We start from the raw sequence: 16,386 nt of genomic DNA on the forward strand, positions 1-16,386 counted from the left end.
ATGTGGGATCTTCCCGGACCGGGGCACGAACCCACGTCCCCTGCATCGGCAGGTGGACTCTCAACCACTGTGCCACCAGGGAAGCCCTAGGAACTTACATTTTAATTGAGGCGACAGATAAATTACAATTGCAGTGAATATGCATTATCCTAGCACTACACCTTGAATGGTTGTTTTTTTTGGTTCAAGTTAGGTCAAGTGAAGTACAGTGAGTGCTGATGGAAAAATGGGAAATTCACTTGTCTGAGTGAACCATACTCTTCTTCACTAGTCCATCTTATTTTAAAGTAATCTGACAAACACCAGGAAATATTTCTTCAGCCTAATCAGATTTCCTTGTGCCCAAGAATCATTTTCCATCGTGTACCTGCTGAGTTTTCACTTTATCCAATCTCTTACCCCAGGTTTTCCAAGTTGTGGTGAATCAGGTTCAGGCCTGTTCCTCACTTCCTCTTTCACTGTCCATACCACTTCCCATCTCTAAATTGATGTTGTTGTTTATCTCCTTCTTACAGCCTTAGCTCCAGGCATCAATTTTCTCTCCTCTGCTCTTTCTCCTTTCTTATCTGGGGTTTGCACAAGATAAGAAAACATAGCAGAGCCAGATCACCTCTAAGGCAATGCCAGAATTCTACAAACCTGCAGCCTTTCTCAGCATAAAGCTTATAGGGGAAGAAGCAAGTGGTCATATACTCCCAGACTGACGACCCCTTTCCTCACCATCGGTGATTTTTCACTTTCACCCTTTAGTCAGTTGGCCACAGACAAACCCACACATACAAAGGCTCAGTGTGGAAGGGCCACAAATAAAGGGCATGCGCCCTCAGTAATTTCCTAAAGGCCAAAGGCCAATCCTGAAAATAAGAGTACGTATTTCCTGGGCAGGACTGTGAGGTAGGGAAAGTCAAGAGGCATGCTAGGGGCAAGGCGGTGGGGAGGCTGTCGATGTTTATTATTTTGTGCACCCGTCACCACACATGGCACACAGTAGGTGCTCAACACGTGTTACATGAACAAATGCAGGAGTGCGTAAATAAAGGACTGTGTGTTAAGTACTCTTGTTTCCCCTTTACCGCTCTTCTAGGGATAAAAGAACATGGCAGGGTCTTGTTCCTAAGCCACAGGGAGCTCAGTGTCTCAAAAGAGGAGAAAGACACCACTGCAAATAAAACGGGGGGAACGTCCCTAGCGTTGTGACGGCGGTGAGCTCTAGCTGGTTTGCAGGGATGGTGCAAAGTGAAAAAGGAGGATGTGGGGAAAGGCTTCCTGGAAGAGGGACTTCTCTCCATGCCTCTTGACCGAGTCAGGTCTCCTTTTAGAAAGAGGAGTAAAATGAGAAGGCAAATATGAAGGACACAAGCCCAGGTGTTTCTTCCTGGCCAAAAACGTGGGCTATAGTCTTACTAAGTTGGAGATTTCCTCTCAGTTCTCCCATTGCCATCCCCAAGGTAAGGAGGGTGGCATGCACACGCTACTGCCCAGAAGTCTGCCTTCTTATGTTGCTGGCTGGATGCCCACTGGGGGAAGTGATTTGAGTGTATTTTCGGCCCTGAGTTTTCAGGAACTGTGAGTGGGCAGTAAGCATTCCCGTGGGGATACAGGGAAGAGGTTTCAGTTCTCTGAATCTTCTCTGAGACCCCTGCGGGGGGCTGCGTGCTCTGCTAGGCACTGTGAGAGTTTCAGACATACAGTCTTGCCCTCAAGGAGCTGACAGTCAGGTGGAAGTTTTGAGGCATTGCAGTAACTCAAACTGGACCTCAGAGCAGATGTTTCTTCCATCCTGTCTTCCAGGACAGCCAAGCAGGTGTGACATCCCTCACACCCCCCGCCATGCTGGCAGCCGGTCTAGGGCATTCACCTCATACCACCATCACTGTGGGATGCTTTACCGGGATGTATTCATTGGATCTCCACTTTGGGGACCAACCCTATGACTTGGTATTACACATATTTTATGTGTAAGGCTTATTCAGAAAAGAGCAAAGCCCTGGGCTGTAACCACCAGACACTTGTCGGTCACACTGCCCTGTAACTGGTAACCGTCTGGAAGATGCCTGGAGTGCAGACTAGTGAGATGAAGTTGGAGATGACTAGACACACGATACAAACAAGCTACTCCTCATGGAAGTCCTCACGTCTTCAAGTCGGGAGGGGGACGGGTGGGCAGCACTGTACAATGAAAGGAGCGAGGACTCTGAATTCATAAAAATGGATTTGATATAAAATAGACAGCTAGTGGGAAGCAGCCGCATAGCACAGGGAGATCAGCTCGGTGCTTTTTGACCACCTAGAGGGGTGGGATAGGGACAGTGGCAGGGAGGGAGACACAAGAGGGAAGAGATACGGGGATATATGTATATGTATAGCTGATTCACTTTGTTATACAGCAGAAACTAACACACCATTGTAAAGCAATTATACTCCAATAAAGATGTTAAAAAGAAAAAAAAAGTTTAAAAAATGAATAAATAATGTTGGTGAATTTAAAATAAGAATCTGGATTATTAAAGTTACAAATCTTTGGTCTTTATACCTTTAATAAAACATGCATCTATTAATAATGGGGGAAAAAATGGATTTGAGTCCACATTGTGCCACTTACTGTGTGGACATGGACAAGGTTTTAAACTTTCTGAACTATTTATAAAATGGACTATTTATAAAACTATTTATAAAAATAGTTTTTTATAAACTATTTTTAAAACTATTTATAAAACTATTTATAAATAGTTTTAAAACTATTTATAAAACTATTTATAAAAAGCATTTAAGGTAATGTTTACCTTAAAAGGTTACTGAGAGTTAAATAAGGTAATTCAGTTCTTAATACTTACCTATTTAGTGCTTACTGGGAACCAGGAACTGTTCTGATGTCCGACTGTAGATAGAGCAGGGAACAAAATGGGCAGTTTCACCTTCATACCTGGAAACAGACAACAAACCAACCAATTAATGTACAATGTTATATGGCAAAGTAGCAGAGAATAAAACTGAAGAAGGGTGTATGACAAGAGAATAGTTGGGGTTGAAGAGGTGGTGGGAAAACCAGTTTAGATAGAATAGTCAGGCAAGCCCACTTTGATGATGCGATATTTAAACAGAGACCTGAAGACAACCTAAAGGAAGGTGAGCTATGTATGCATCTAGGAGAGTGTTCCTGGCAGAGGGAACAGCAAATGCAAAGGCCCTGAGGCAGGAATATGTAAATCTGATCAAGGCAGGACAGCAAGACACCTGGAGCAGGATGAATACAGTGAAGGGGGGTTAAGCCATGAGCTAAAAGTGATCCTGGAGGCCCTGTAAGTTATTATAAGGACCTCAGATAAAAGTCTGAGTTCGAGGGAAGGCAACAGAGAACTTAGAGCAGAGGTGCAGGAGGATCTGACTTGGAGATCATTGGCACTTATACTGAGATGAGGGCAGGGGACCTAGAACAGAACGAGGACTTATCTGCTCTGCAGAAGGCAGCTCCAACAGTCCAGCGAGGGGACGAGTTCCCACTGGGGCAGTCGCAGGTGTGGGGGTGGCTGGATGCTGACTGTATTTTGAAGATGAAGCCAAAAATATTTGTCAGTTGTCTGCATGTAAGATGTGAAGCTCACTCTAGGGTCGTCCTTAATAGTGCAAATAAAATACCTGACTCATAATAGAAGCTCGAATAACAAGCTACTAGTAATGATCATGATAACTATAACCCAACACGGCACTTATACTGATAGCATAGTGAGACCCCTCATGTCTGCTTCGGGACTTACGTTTAGCTTATAGCACAAGCTGCAGCTACCTGTCAAAATTCCATTCTTATCTCGAGAGGGGTAAGTGACGATAAGCAGTGCAGTTAGGACCATGCTTTTAGTGGTCTGTTTTTATCCTCCAGTATCTCCACTGCATCAAGAAGATAATCTCTACAATCTAAATAGAAACTGATCCAGACATACATTCTGATTGATTAGGGTGCATGCTAATGGGGTATAAGACACTGTACAAGTGTATATTAAAAAATAATTGAGGGGCTTCCCTGGTGGCGCAGTGGTTGAGAGTCCGCCTGCCGGTGCAGGGGACGCGGGTTCATGCCCCGGTCCAGGAAGATCCCACATGCCGAGGAGCGGCTGGGCCCGTGAGCCATGGCCGCGGAGCCTGCGCGTCCTGAGTCTGTGCTCCGCAACGGGAGAGGCCACAAAAGTGAGAAGCCCGCAAAAAAAAGAAAAAAAATTGAACTTGAAGATGTATAAATAGACACATAGGCAAAGTATTCGTGTCATGTCTAGCTTCTATCTCTAACAGTACATCCTAAACCAGTCTCCTGGTGCCCTACCTCCACTCCTATAGAGGTCCCCATGTCAGTAAACGTGATCCCATTCTTCTAGATGCTCAGGTCAAAATCCTAGAGTCATTCTTGATTCTTCTTTTTCTCTCATACCCTTTACCAACCTTTCAGTAAATCCGTTAGACTCTACCTCCAAAATATACCCAGGACTTATTGGATAGACAGTAACAACTCCATTTCATCCTTACACCCAAGCTGACAGTATAGTTTCAGTTGGTTGTTTCAGCCATGAGAGGTACATGGAATTTATTTTTTCAACAAATACTTTTTGAGTAGCTACTCAGAAGACACTAGATGTTGGGAACAAAGCAGTGAAAAGAAGTAGATAAAATCTCTGCTTAAGGATCTTGTACTCTAGAGAGGACCCAGATAGTAAACATAATATGATAAATACCAGTAAATCCACTGTAGCAAAATAAAGCAAGGGAGGGCATAGGGATTCCTTCCTGGGAGGCCAAGGGGCTTGCTGTTTTTATAGGGTGGTCAGAGAAGGCCTTACTGATCGCTGACCTCTGAGCAAAGACTTAAGGGAAATGAAGGAGAAGTGTCTCAGGTGTCTTAGGGGAACCAGATCCTAGGGCCTCCTCGTCAGTCATTGTAAGGACCATACCTTTCACTCTGAGTGGATGGGATCCAGTGGCAGAGTTAGGGGCAGAGACATGACATGAATGGATTTCTGTGTTAAAAGGATCACTGGAGCTACTATGAGACAGGGGTGAAGTGTGTGTGTATAAAAGGGAGTTTTAGGCAGAGGAACCAAGTCTTAAGGAAGGGAAGAAGGAACTGTAGGCAGTTCTGAATCGCAGGAGGACAGGATAAAAATTGGGAGCAGCAGGAAAAACAGAAGAGCGGCAACCTTTCATGACATGTCTAAAGGCACACAGGGGAGCCACTGAAGGACGAATTCGGAAGGGACATGATTGGGTGCCTGTGGGCAGAGTGTGGTTTTGGGTGAGTTGAGGGTGACTTAAGGCTTTCATAGAGAAAAAAATTCCAGCTCTGAATGAGAGTATAGGGTAGACCCTAAATATTTCTGAAGTCAAAAATCCTTGAGAATCCAGTAGAATGACTGAACCCTAACTCCTAAAACATGCATTTATGTTTACATAAAGAGAAATTTACATACAACTTCCTGTGCCTTCTGTATCTCCTGAGGCCCTTTTGGGTAAAACCCTTTGATGCCCAATGTTCTGCTTCCAATAGATAATCACGTCTGTTATCTTAAAGAACTAAAGAAGTTTGAAAAGATTGGTGCTGACTTAAATTCACTTATTTGCAAATTGGCCATGAGATTTTATTTAAACCTACACAGAATGTGGCAGAAATAAAAAATCTCAGTCTTCACCCCAGACCTTCTGAAGCAGAACTAGTGGTTTAACAACACCCTCAGGGTATCCCTAATGCGCTGTTCTAGGGTACGTCCCTTGGAGGCAGAACGGTAGCCCCCGGGTTATTTGGGAGGATCTGACATTAACCTCAGGCTGGATATGACTTTTTTCAAACACCCACTTTCCCCCCCACCTGTTTACATTTTGTTAATGGTTATGGGTCCCTTTAGGTGTCCTAATCCTGCTTTCCCCACTCTCCCACCAAAGTCCTAATGTATAATGTAAGAACCACTCAGGGCACAAGGCAAGTCGACCCCAAGTCTTTGTTCTCTAGGCCCTGACCTTAAGAAAAAGGCTAAGAACCTATCCTAACGTGCTGAATGTGTTCTCTCACCTTAGAGGATCCATCCTGTGTAGATTTCTTCGGCTGGTGTCATCTTGTGCCTCAGCATGGTGTCTGCAACCACAAATTTTATGGCAAACAGTGCTGCAAGTCATGCACAAGGAAGAGCTGATCTTGACACCCTTCCAGCCTGGAAGGGCCAGGGTCTTACCTCCCAGCCTCCAGAGAGACCAGCCACATTCCCATCGAAAGCTGAACACTGCAAACCACGTGTGAGCTGACCGCAGTGTTGGAGGGGCCCGCTCTCAAGTACTGACAGGCTCCTTTTTCAGTTCCCCAATGCACATGGTACTCAGAAGCACTTGAAAATGGGAAGCGATGACAAATCTGATTTACAAAAACGTAAAACAGAAAGAGAACAGCTTTGATTTGCACTGTTACACGCAAGAAGTGATAACTTACAATGAGATAGAACAAATTGTGACCAAGTGAGACTCTTGTTAACTTTGGGACAGACCCCCCCTGTGAACCTCAGAGGGTTCCATGACCAAGACGTCAGTTGTGAAAAGGCCCTTTAAGACCTCAAGTCAAAGACTGAGACTTGGAGCAATCAAATGTGGACGGAACACACTGCCTAACTTCCTTGGAGCTCACAGTTTGACGCAACTGTGGACACCCCAGACCAGAAGTTATACAAACGCCAGATGGTGCTCGTGACTGTGCTTGCTGCTGGACTAGCAAGCTTCATGTCCTGTTTATTTGGGGGTGTGTGTGTGTGTGTGTGTGTGTGTGTGTGTGTGTGTGTGTGTGTGTGTGTGTGTGTGTTGTTTTTTTATTATTTTGTTTAAAGTATATTATAGACAGTCTCCTAGACTAAAATTCACAACTTGAAAAGGAATATTCTGAAAACAGGGCAACGTGAACTAGTTAAGATCGCCACTTAATTGAAATTCACACTCTGAAAAAAAGGAGAGAAAAAAAAAACCCACAAAACACTGTTGCCCTATACACTCTATGAACCTCATAATTTTTGGTGCTAGTCGAACAAGTACTCAGGAGCCTCAAGTCTGCTCTTTGGGAATCACAATTGGTGAGATGTTCATTTCTGGTAAAAATCTAAGAGGAGCTAAAGAGCAAAACAGCCCTGTTTTGAAGGAGAGGAAAACATCATTTATAATGCTCCCTACATATTATCAGGGATGCTTGGAAAATTAAAGGCCGCTTGTGGTTTTTTTCCCCTACCAACTGACATGTTTAAATTTGCCCTAGGATTTAGTTAACAAGAAAAAAGTCACAGTAGCAATAGAAAAATCCATCTGTCTTCTTGCTATGTGAATATTAATAAGTCATAATATGCCAAGACCCTTCAACAAATGTTTTATAATCTTTCAGGTCATAGTTTCAGTGTTCAGAAACCAGCTGTTGGTAGGCACTAATGAGCTTAAAATTGCGCTCAACTGGAAAAATACCACAGTATTTTGCCAAAACCAAAGTAACTTACGAGACTGTGTCCTTCTGTAATTTTTTGAGATGTGGTTATTAAGGGCATATTTATATAATTCTTCTCTATTCCTCAATGTCTTTGATGAATGTAACCCAATTTTACTGCTTTAAAAAGTCTCAATTCAAACAGGGATTTGCCAGCTCAGCACAACCAACGAGACAGCGGTTTGTTAAATTTAGAGCATCCTTTGTTCCATTCTAATTAGAATCATGCATTCTCAGATCTCAGAGAAATGATGATTAGAATATTCTCTCAATCTCCTTGGCTTGGCCCAGAATAATGGCCATTTTATCATAAAAAAATATATATATATCGTGCTACATCACCACCCCCTTGCCCTCTGAAAACTTGCAAGTTGTTTCTTTATATAATTATCATTTTATTATTTTATGGAGAATTAATTTATTAATTAATAGCCTATTCTTATGTGTTCTCACTTGCTTCGCTAAGTGATATTAATTCTGAGGAAAAATGTTGAATAAATAAACATGGGTTATAGAGAAAAGTCAAAATATATGTGTAATATTTAATTATTTTATAAGTTTTATAATAAAGTGTTCTGTTTCTTTGTCTTTGAAACTTGTTAAGTTCTTGAATAAATTAGTGAGAAGCCAGTGATTACCAAGGTGATATAAGTGTACAAATGTTGATTAAGAATCTCAGAGTAATTTCTCAAAAAGTTGAGAAAAGGTTTGGGGTAAGATATTCATTAATCATTTTTTTTGTTTGTGTATGAGAAAATTACAAACCGTCAAATGCTGGAATGAAATACATGACATTTACCATCTTGTGGAGATACTGAATTATTTTTTTTCTACTCTTAATAGTCATGTAATCATTTATTTATGGAAATCATCCAAGTTAGATAAGCCATAAATGTAGTTGCATCTCTTTTTTTTTTTTCTGCTTGAAAATCTTTTTGCAGAAAGAAAGAGAGGGAAGGGAAAGGAGGGGGGAAAGAAAAAAAAACTAATAAATTGAAAAGCAAATTGCTCTCAGGTTTTTGAAATTTTGAATATTCAGACCAGAGAAAAATAAAACTATCTGGGCAAAGTAAGTCCAAATGACCTGAATAAACAGTATTTTTTTCCTACATGTGTGATATATATATATATACACACACACATATATATGTATAAAACTTATGCATGCTATTTTTAAAATATATTTAAGAGGATTTTTAAGTGAATTATTGCTATTTGGCAGACATAACAAAAATTATGGTTAATAATGAAAAATGGAATAGATGGCAGATAAGTTACCTTTCTACTACCTTGTGTTAATAAAATATTATTAATAAAAGCAACCATATGTTATCTTATTTAATCCTCACAACAGCCTAGTTAGGTAGATACTATTATCTTCCCTTTGCAGATGGGGACTCTGAGATTCACAGAGATCACATATTTGGCCCAAGGACACATGGTCATTGAGTGATGGGTCAGGACTCAAATCCAGGTCTGTCAGACTTAAAAGGTTATTATTTTGTCACTGTGCTGCATCACCCTGGGAAAGATTTTTAAAAAGAGACAGAGAAAGAAAAAGAGAAGTCCATCTAGGCCTTAGAATTTTGTTATGGCCCCTGAGACACACGTGAAGAGGGTTCGACAATAAATGATTTAACAGTGAAGAATTATGGGGAGAGCTGGGATGACTTAAGGTGGGGCATTGGAGATGGGAGGCAATACATTCCCACTTCGCCTGTCTTTTCAATAAAGGATGCTTAAAGACTTGTTGGGACTTCCCTGGCTGTCCAGTGGTTAAGACTCCGCGCTTCTACTGCAGGGGGCGCAGGTTCAAACCCTGGTGGGGGAACTAAGATCCCGCATGCCGTGCGGAGCGGCCATAAAAAGATACCTAAAGACTTGTTGCATAAGTCTTTATTCTTTAATAACTGTTTCCCTCTGGGATGGTAGTGTTTCCTGGGCAACAGGACCTCAGTGTCGGGAGCCTGCAATGCCAAGTCCATGAGGATGGAGAGAGAGAGTGAGGAACAGTGCTCTTGGCATAGATTATGCCAACTGTGGGGAAGGACGCTGTCACAGCAGCGTGCATGCTGCAAGAGATAGTTTATGGAATTAACTGCATAGAACCCGTTACTGCAAAACGTGATATATCGATAGAAAAGGCCACTTACTTATGTCCTATACAGGTTTATTTTGGAAACTAAAAATTTGTTTGCAGATTCCATGTATCGTCTGCCTTACCTTATCTTTCCCATAAGATCTTAAGTCCTCAACTCCTCTGTGGTCGCCACTGATGCTGAGGCTCTGAACACCTCATCAATCACCCCTGTGTCTGGGTGATTTTTACCTTCGTCCTCCGGAAGGTACCACAGGAAGAAGTGATTCTTGAACTGCTGTCATTCATTTACTATCAATCTTGAGTTTCCCTGTAAGCACAAAACACCTCTACTAAATGTGTTATTTTTTTTATTTTATTTTTTTTTTTGTGGTACGCGGGCCTCTCACTGTTGTGGCCTCTCCCGTTGCGGAGCACAGGCTCCAGACGCGCAGGCTCCAGACGCGCAGGCTCAGCGGCCATGGCTCACGGGCCCAGCCGGTCCGCGGCATGTGGGATCTTCCCGGACCGGGGCACGAACCTGTGTCCCCTGCATCGGCAGGCGGACTCTCAACCACTGCGCCACCAGGGAAGCCCTAAATGTGTTATTTAAATTTATCTATTTAATTAAAAGTGATGTGAGCTAAAGAAAATACTGTTTAAAAAGTAAACTTTTTATAACTCCTGTAAATGGAAAATTTATATTATTTCCCATAAATGAAGACAAAGAAAAGCCCACTGAATAGTATTAACATTTAAATTTATTTTAATGAAAAATAAAATATAGTCACTATGACTGGCTCACAGAATTCACATCTAAGAAAAATTTCTCCCTGAGAATAAGTGACTGTTCCTAGTTCCTCAGGAATATTCAATTTAGCATCATTAAGCTTAAGATAAAGTGCTGTGTCAATAAGATTATTTTGGTCTTGAATCCCACCTCATATTTGTACATAGAAAAGGCAGATTATATCCATTTAACTGTGCCTATGCTGATAGAATTAGACATTGAGAATCATACTTGACTTTTGTTCAACAAATTTTTGTGCACAAAGAAGACATGAGGAGAAATATCCAGAAAGTATTTTTCTAAATGTACCCAGTTAGTTGTTAGTTTCTGCAAAACAATGGCAAACTGCCTTACCCAGTGCACACAGCCGGCATCCCGTTTGAACACTATGAAGGGATACTTGCAAAGTATTTCTAAGTGTTTTCCTAAACTCTGTTTCATAAGGGACACAGCTGAGTTCATAACCAGGTCATTCAATTTAAAAAAAAATTTATACAATCGTTGGTTGGTAAAATGGACAAATGATGTTCATGGATTGTTCCCAGCACACTAACTGGAATGAGAAGGAGGCACCAAGGTCTAGGGAAAGGAAATCCTGTAGGCCATCTCTCCCCAACCCCCGTTTCCTTATTCCCCTCTTCTCTTCTTCCTTCCATCGCCTTGGTCTCCTGATTTAGCCCCCGTTTCCTTATTCCCCTCTTCTCTTCTTCCTTCCATCGCCTTGGCCTCCTGATTTAGGCTGCCTCTGCCTCATACAGGTTAGGACATCACCTGACATTACCTGGTGTTGCACCAGAACGTCCATACGCCATGTTGGAAAGCACTACTCTAAAGGAACACTTGGTACGCCTGAATCCTCCATCCCCGAGGCTAACAGACTTAACTAAAACTGATGTGCAGTACGAAGAGTAGCCCTTTCTCTGTGTTAACAATCAGAGCCCTGGAGGAAATGGCCTTTCAAGGTGAACCAGGGCCAGGAGCTGTTCCTGCCAGAGACAAGGCCCAGACCTGTTTCTCTCTCTGACTTCTCCTCTCTCTTCTTTCATGTGGCCGGAACACAGGAAGGATGGGGCAGCCCCCCACTTGGCAGAAGGTCTACACAGTCTACCATTCTTGCAGATTTCTGTCTCATATACCAAGGGGTATAGTGTCTCCCATTTCTTGGAAAGAGGGTCCTCTCTCCCCTGCCCCATCCCCTTTGAAAGGCAAGTTGTATCTAGAATAAGTCTCAGGACAATAATTTCTAAATCATGAGCTACATTACCATCACCTAAGGATATTTTACATAGAACTTCCCAGGCCTCATTCCAGAAATTTAATTAAGTAACCTGGGGGCAAGACCTGGGCATTTATATTTTAAAAGGCATTCAGGTTGGACTTCCCTGGTGGTGCAGTGGTTAAGAATCTGCCTGCCAATACAGGGTATACGGGTTTGAGACCTGGTCCGGGAAAATCCCACATGCTGCGGAGCAACTAAGCCCGTGCAACACAACTACTGAGCCTGCGCTCTGGAGCCCACGTGCCACAACTACTGAAGCCCGCACACCTAGAGCCCGTGCTCTGCAACAAGAGAAGCCACCGCAGTGAGAAGCCCGCACACCACAATGAAGAGTAGCCCCCGCTCGCTGCAACTAGAGAAAGCCCGCGTGCAGCAACAAAGACCCAACGCAGCCATAAATTAACTAATTAATATTTTGAAAAAGGCATTCAGGTTTGAGGAACAGCTAGGTTTGGAACCACTGGTCTGGGGCAAATAAGGAAGTGCCTTGGGTCTGTCTGCCTTATACAGGCAAGGGAGTCCCCGAGGTACCACGCCCTGCAGTGCAGCTCTGCAGCGGTCTGGGCCAAACTCAGCTGAGAATGAAGGGCCTTTGGCCTCTTCTCATTCTTTGCATGTATGTTTCACCTGGTAAACTCTTGTGATGGTAAATCGTGTGTCAAGAAAAGGATTTGCAGGCAGGGACCACCTGCTCACCTTTTTCTCTCTTTTCATGCCCAAACATGTCAGTAGCCTACAGAGGGGTTTGGCGGGCAGTGGAACAGTATTGAGGGAAATTAGCCATTTCTCTCAGTCAAGCACCCACATGCAACAGCTACTGTACTGTCGTTTATTTTCTTAAAAATGGTAGGGGAGGGAGGGCCTACCATAGAGAAGCCAGTGAAATCCCCATCGGAAAGTGTCTTTTGGCAAATCACTCCCAGCGCTCTTGTGTGTGTGTGAAGAAACACACAGTGCATGAAAACAGTTGTACTCCTGAGATCCAGAGTCAAGGCAGAATGAAGGCTTCCGTCCTATTTCCTGCCCGGTCATTAGGTGCCAGGAGGTGAATCAATCATTTTTAGGAATTAGGCCAACTGTCCCTTCCTTACGAACTGCAAAAAATGCAATGGCTGACTCGACTGAGTGAAAATGGTAACTTCAGCTTTTGTCCAACAGAAGACAAAAGAAACAACATCTTTTTTTTTTTTGCGGTACGCGGGCCTCTCACTGTTGTGGCCTCTCCCGTTGCAGAGCACAGGCTCTGGACGCGCAGGATCAGCGGCCATGGCTCACGGGCCCAGCCGCTCTGCGGCATGTAGGATCCTCCTGGACCGGGGCACAAACCCGTGTCCCCTGCATCCGCAGGCGGACTCTCAACCACTGCGCCACCAGGGAAGCCCTGAAACAACATCTTTCATAATAATAGGGAAGAGCTGCTAGGAGGATGCTTTGGGGCCATGCTAAAGAATAAACAGTTTAATTCCATGGTTTATGCCTTTCTGGGCCTCTTATTTTTCTTGTTTAATGGCTAATTTTATTAATTTATGGGGTTTTTTTGTTTTTTGTTTTTTCGGTACGCGGGCCTCTCACTGTTGTGGCCTCTCCCGTTGCGGAGCACAGGCTACGGACGCGCAGGCTCAGCAGCCACGGCTCACGGGCCCAGCCGCTCTGCGGCATGTGGGATCTTCCCGGACCGGGGCACCAACCTGTGTCCCCTGCATAGGCAGGCGGACTCTCAACCACTGCGCCACCAGGGAAGCCCTGGGTTTTTATTTTTAAGATTGGTTCCAGATATTTAAAATGAACATGTCTGTCTATGTATATATCTGCATCATTTTAAAGCAATAAAAGAGTAATTGTTATTGTATACAGCAAATTTCTGCCTTTGTTATGAGGCCCACATTACCCAGAGCTTTTATGACATGCAGATAGGTCGGCAGACTTCACGTGTTTGTGGAAGTTAGTATTTGTTTTCACACTAAAATCTCTCTGACATAAAATCACATGTACTCTCTTGTAGTTCGCTCTACCTAAACTAACATTTTTTCCTGTATTTTTGCTATCTAAAACATAGTCTTCCTTCAGCAAGCATTTATTGAGCATCTACTACAATGTGAGATCCAAGCATAGAAACAGATCTTCTTCCTGACCCAAAGGGACGGATTCTTAAAAATCTGAAACGCTCATCCACACAGAAATGAGGCAATGGTCCAAGGTCATACAGTCCTAAGATTTCTTTAGAATTCCTCACTTTTACATTCACCCCACTCAGCATTTGAAAATGCTTGTTTTCAGCCTGTATTATTGTCCATATCACACAATGCAAATCAGGATCATGTAGATGTAGAAGGCGGGGTCCCCTTCTAAAATAATAAAATCACCCAATTATAATTAAGCAGAGTGGCCCACTTGCAAATTAATGTGTAAAAACTATGAACTGGAAGAGAATTTAATTATCATTTCCTTCTCTCTCCCTCACAAATGTAGAAACTGAGACCCAAATATTTGTGGGCCTTTCCTAAAATTACCCAGTGAGTTAATGGTTAAGTCCAAGAGTAACATCAGATACAATAATTTTTATACAAGTATTCTTTTCACTGTATTATAAAATATTTGATTTTTCACTTGATAAGTAAATGCTTTTATTGACAATTACTCTGGAGACTTCAGAGAATTTTAATGAGTAGTGAGCTTCAAATAGAAACCTAGTAAGAAAAACTGCTGAGTTCATGTGATATCTATGGTATTAAGTTCCCCTTCCTCAAAAGAAATACTCTGGGACCATAAAAAGCATAAAGATGTTGTCATACTTCCTCTCTGCAGGGCAAAGGGGACTTCATGAAAGAACAAAATTTTTTTAAATATCTGACCCACTTCCTTTCCCAAAGGCTGGTATCTTCAGGGAACTGAACTACTGCTTTGCTTTGAGCCATGAATTAGTAAGGATGTTGAAGGTGACAAAACTTTGTAAATATACTCAAATACATTGGATTGGACACTTTAAATGGGCGATTTTATGGCATGTCGATTATACCTCTTTATTGAGATATAAAATTGTTTAAATAAGAATGTGGTTGAGGGCTTCCCTGGTGGCGCAGTGGTTGAGAGTCCGCCTGCCAATGCAGGGGACACGGGTTCATGCTCCGGTCCAGGAAGATCCCACATGCCGCGGAGCGGCTGGGCCCGTGAGCCATGGCCGCTGAGCCTGCGCGTCCGGAGCCTGTGCTCCGCAACGGGAGAGGCCACAACAGTGAGAGGCCCCCGTACCCAAAAAAAAAAAAAAAAAAAAAAGAATGTGGTTGAGATGAGGACTGTCTTTGCTCACACCTATGATCACATAGGAACTTGGCTGTGTGGCACTAATTCTTCCTGTACTGTTCACACCCCATTTACTTGGTTCAAGAGTGCCCCAAACCAATTTTGTTTACAGAAGGGGCAACTTCATTCATCTATTTGCTATTTCACTCAACCAGACAAGGGTAACTTTCAGCCACTGTCCTTGGTACTGAAGATATAATTAGAATGTAAGGTCCATGAGGGTAGGGGATTTTTCTATCTTGTTTAGTATGGTATTTTCATTACCTACCATTTCGTGAATGGATGATACACAGGGGAACAAGATAGACATAGTCTCTGCCTCTTCAAACTTGTAGTCTAGGTGTTAGGGATTCAGAAAATTAAATAGCGCTTTTTGCGGGGGTTTGGCGGGGGGGTTTGCGATACGCGGGCCTCTCACCACTGTGGCCTCTCCCGTTGTGGAGCACAGGCTCCGAACGCGCAGGCTCAGCGGCCATGGCTCACGGGACCAGTCGTTCCGCGGCATGTGGGATCCTCCCGGACCGGGGCACGAACCCGTGTCCCCTGCATCAGCAAGCAGACTCTCAACCACTGCGCCACCAGAGAAGCCCATTAAATAGCGTTTTTACTACAGAATTGAAATCATCTATGAAAGAGAACTCTGCAGGGCAAGAAAAAAGAGCACTAAATCATATTGTTTCTAAAGTTCTTTTTTGTGATTATCTCACTTGATGACTGAGAGGAAAAGCTCAATGTTAGCACTTGTTTTAAACATTTTCTAAATGGATTCCCTTATACTCTTTCAAAAAGGAGAAACATTCACAGTATCAATATTTAGGACAGAGATAGCAAGCATGTTTTGACCCAAATGTTATCATGAATCAATTATGTTTAAAATGGCCACATTTGCTAAGTTAAAACGGTAGTTTGATTTACCGTATTTGCTCTCTTAATAAACATAGAACAATTGAAGCAATAGTTAAACCCTCCTGCCCCTGCTTGGATTGTATGAGGAAATTAAGCAGCTTGGAAGTCAACCCTTCATTTTTATTGGGATGTCACTGAAGGATAAGGACCTGTCAGGAGCTGGTCTGTTTCTGCTGGACAAGAGTAAGGTGGGAAGCATTTTTAAAGTTCTGGAATTTGGTTGTAGAAAACAGTTGGGAGGGTAGGGGCTACCCTTGGCATTATGCCTTACTCATTCAATCTACTCTTCAGGAGTTTGGCAGGGACAGCTACATCTGGCATTTCTAGCCGCCTCCATCTCCCCCAAATTATGATAAGGTTGGAGTTGGAGAGGGTGGAAGGAAGAAAAAACGAATTTGATCTTACTCCCTTCTTCCTATCCCACACATTAAAAGAGAAAAAGAGGTATACCTGAGGGAAGGTGTTTTGGACCCAGTATTCTTTAATATCATGTGCATTCTATGAAACAGATTTTTTTTTAATGCTTTAAGAGTGATTTGGTGAAATGT

The 16,386-nt window shown here is 42.8% G+C and overlaps 1 protein-coding gene and 1 long non-coding RNA gene across 2 annotated transcripts in view; one reads left to right on the top strand and one right to left on the bottom strand.

The window, feature by feature from the left end:
• The window catches only part of ADAMTS18 (ADAM metallopeptidase with thrombospondin type 1 motif 18), a 156,202-nt gene extending 149,416 nt beyond the window's left edge, over positions 1 to 6,786 (top strand). Inside the window, exon 23 of the mRNA XM_027119199.1 lies at positions 6,055 to 6,786. Within this exon, the coding sequence (XP_026975000.1) occupies positions 6,055 to 6,170 (116 nt within the window). The 3' untranslated portion in view covers positions 6,171 to 6,786. The remainder of the gene's footprint in view (positions 1 to 6,054) is intronic.
• Positions 13 to 16,386, bottom strand: part of LOC113627048 (uncharacterized) — a 72,022-nt gene continuing 55,648 nt past the window's right edge. The window contains exons 2-4 of the long non-coding RNA XR_003435410.1: positions 9,710 to 9,894; positions 2,835 to 2,923; positions 13 to 566 (exon numbers count right to left, since the gene is read on the bottom strand). This is a non-coding gene — a long non-coding RNA (uncharacterized LOC113627048). The remainder of the gene's footprint in view (positions 567 to 2,834; positions 2,924 to 9,709; positions 9,895 to 16,386) is intronic.

Source organism: Aethalodelphis obliquidens, unplaced genomic scaffold, assembly GCF_003676395.1.
Source record: "Aethalodelphis obliquidens isolate GAN/ISIS:26980383/991018 unplaced genomic scaffold, ASM367639v1 scaffold20, whole genome shotgun sequence".
Lineage (NCBI taxonomy): Eukaryota > Metazoa > Chordata > Mammalia > Artiodactyla > Delphinidae > Aethalodelphis > Aethalodelphis obliquidens.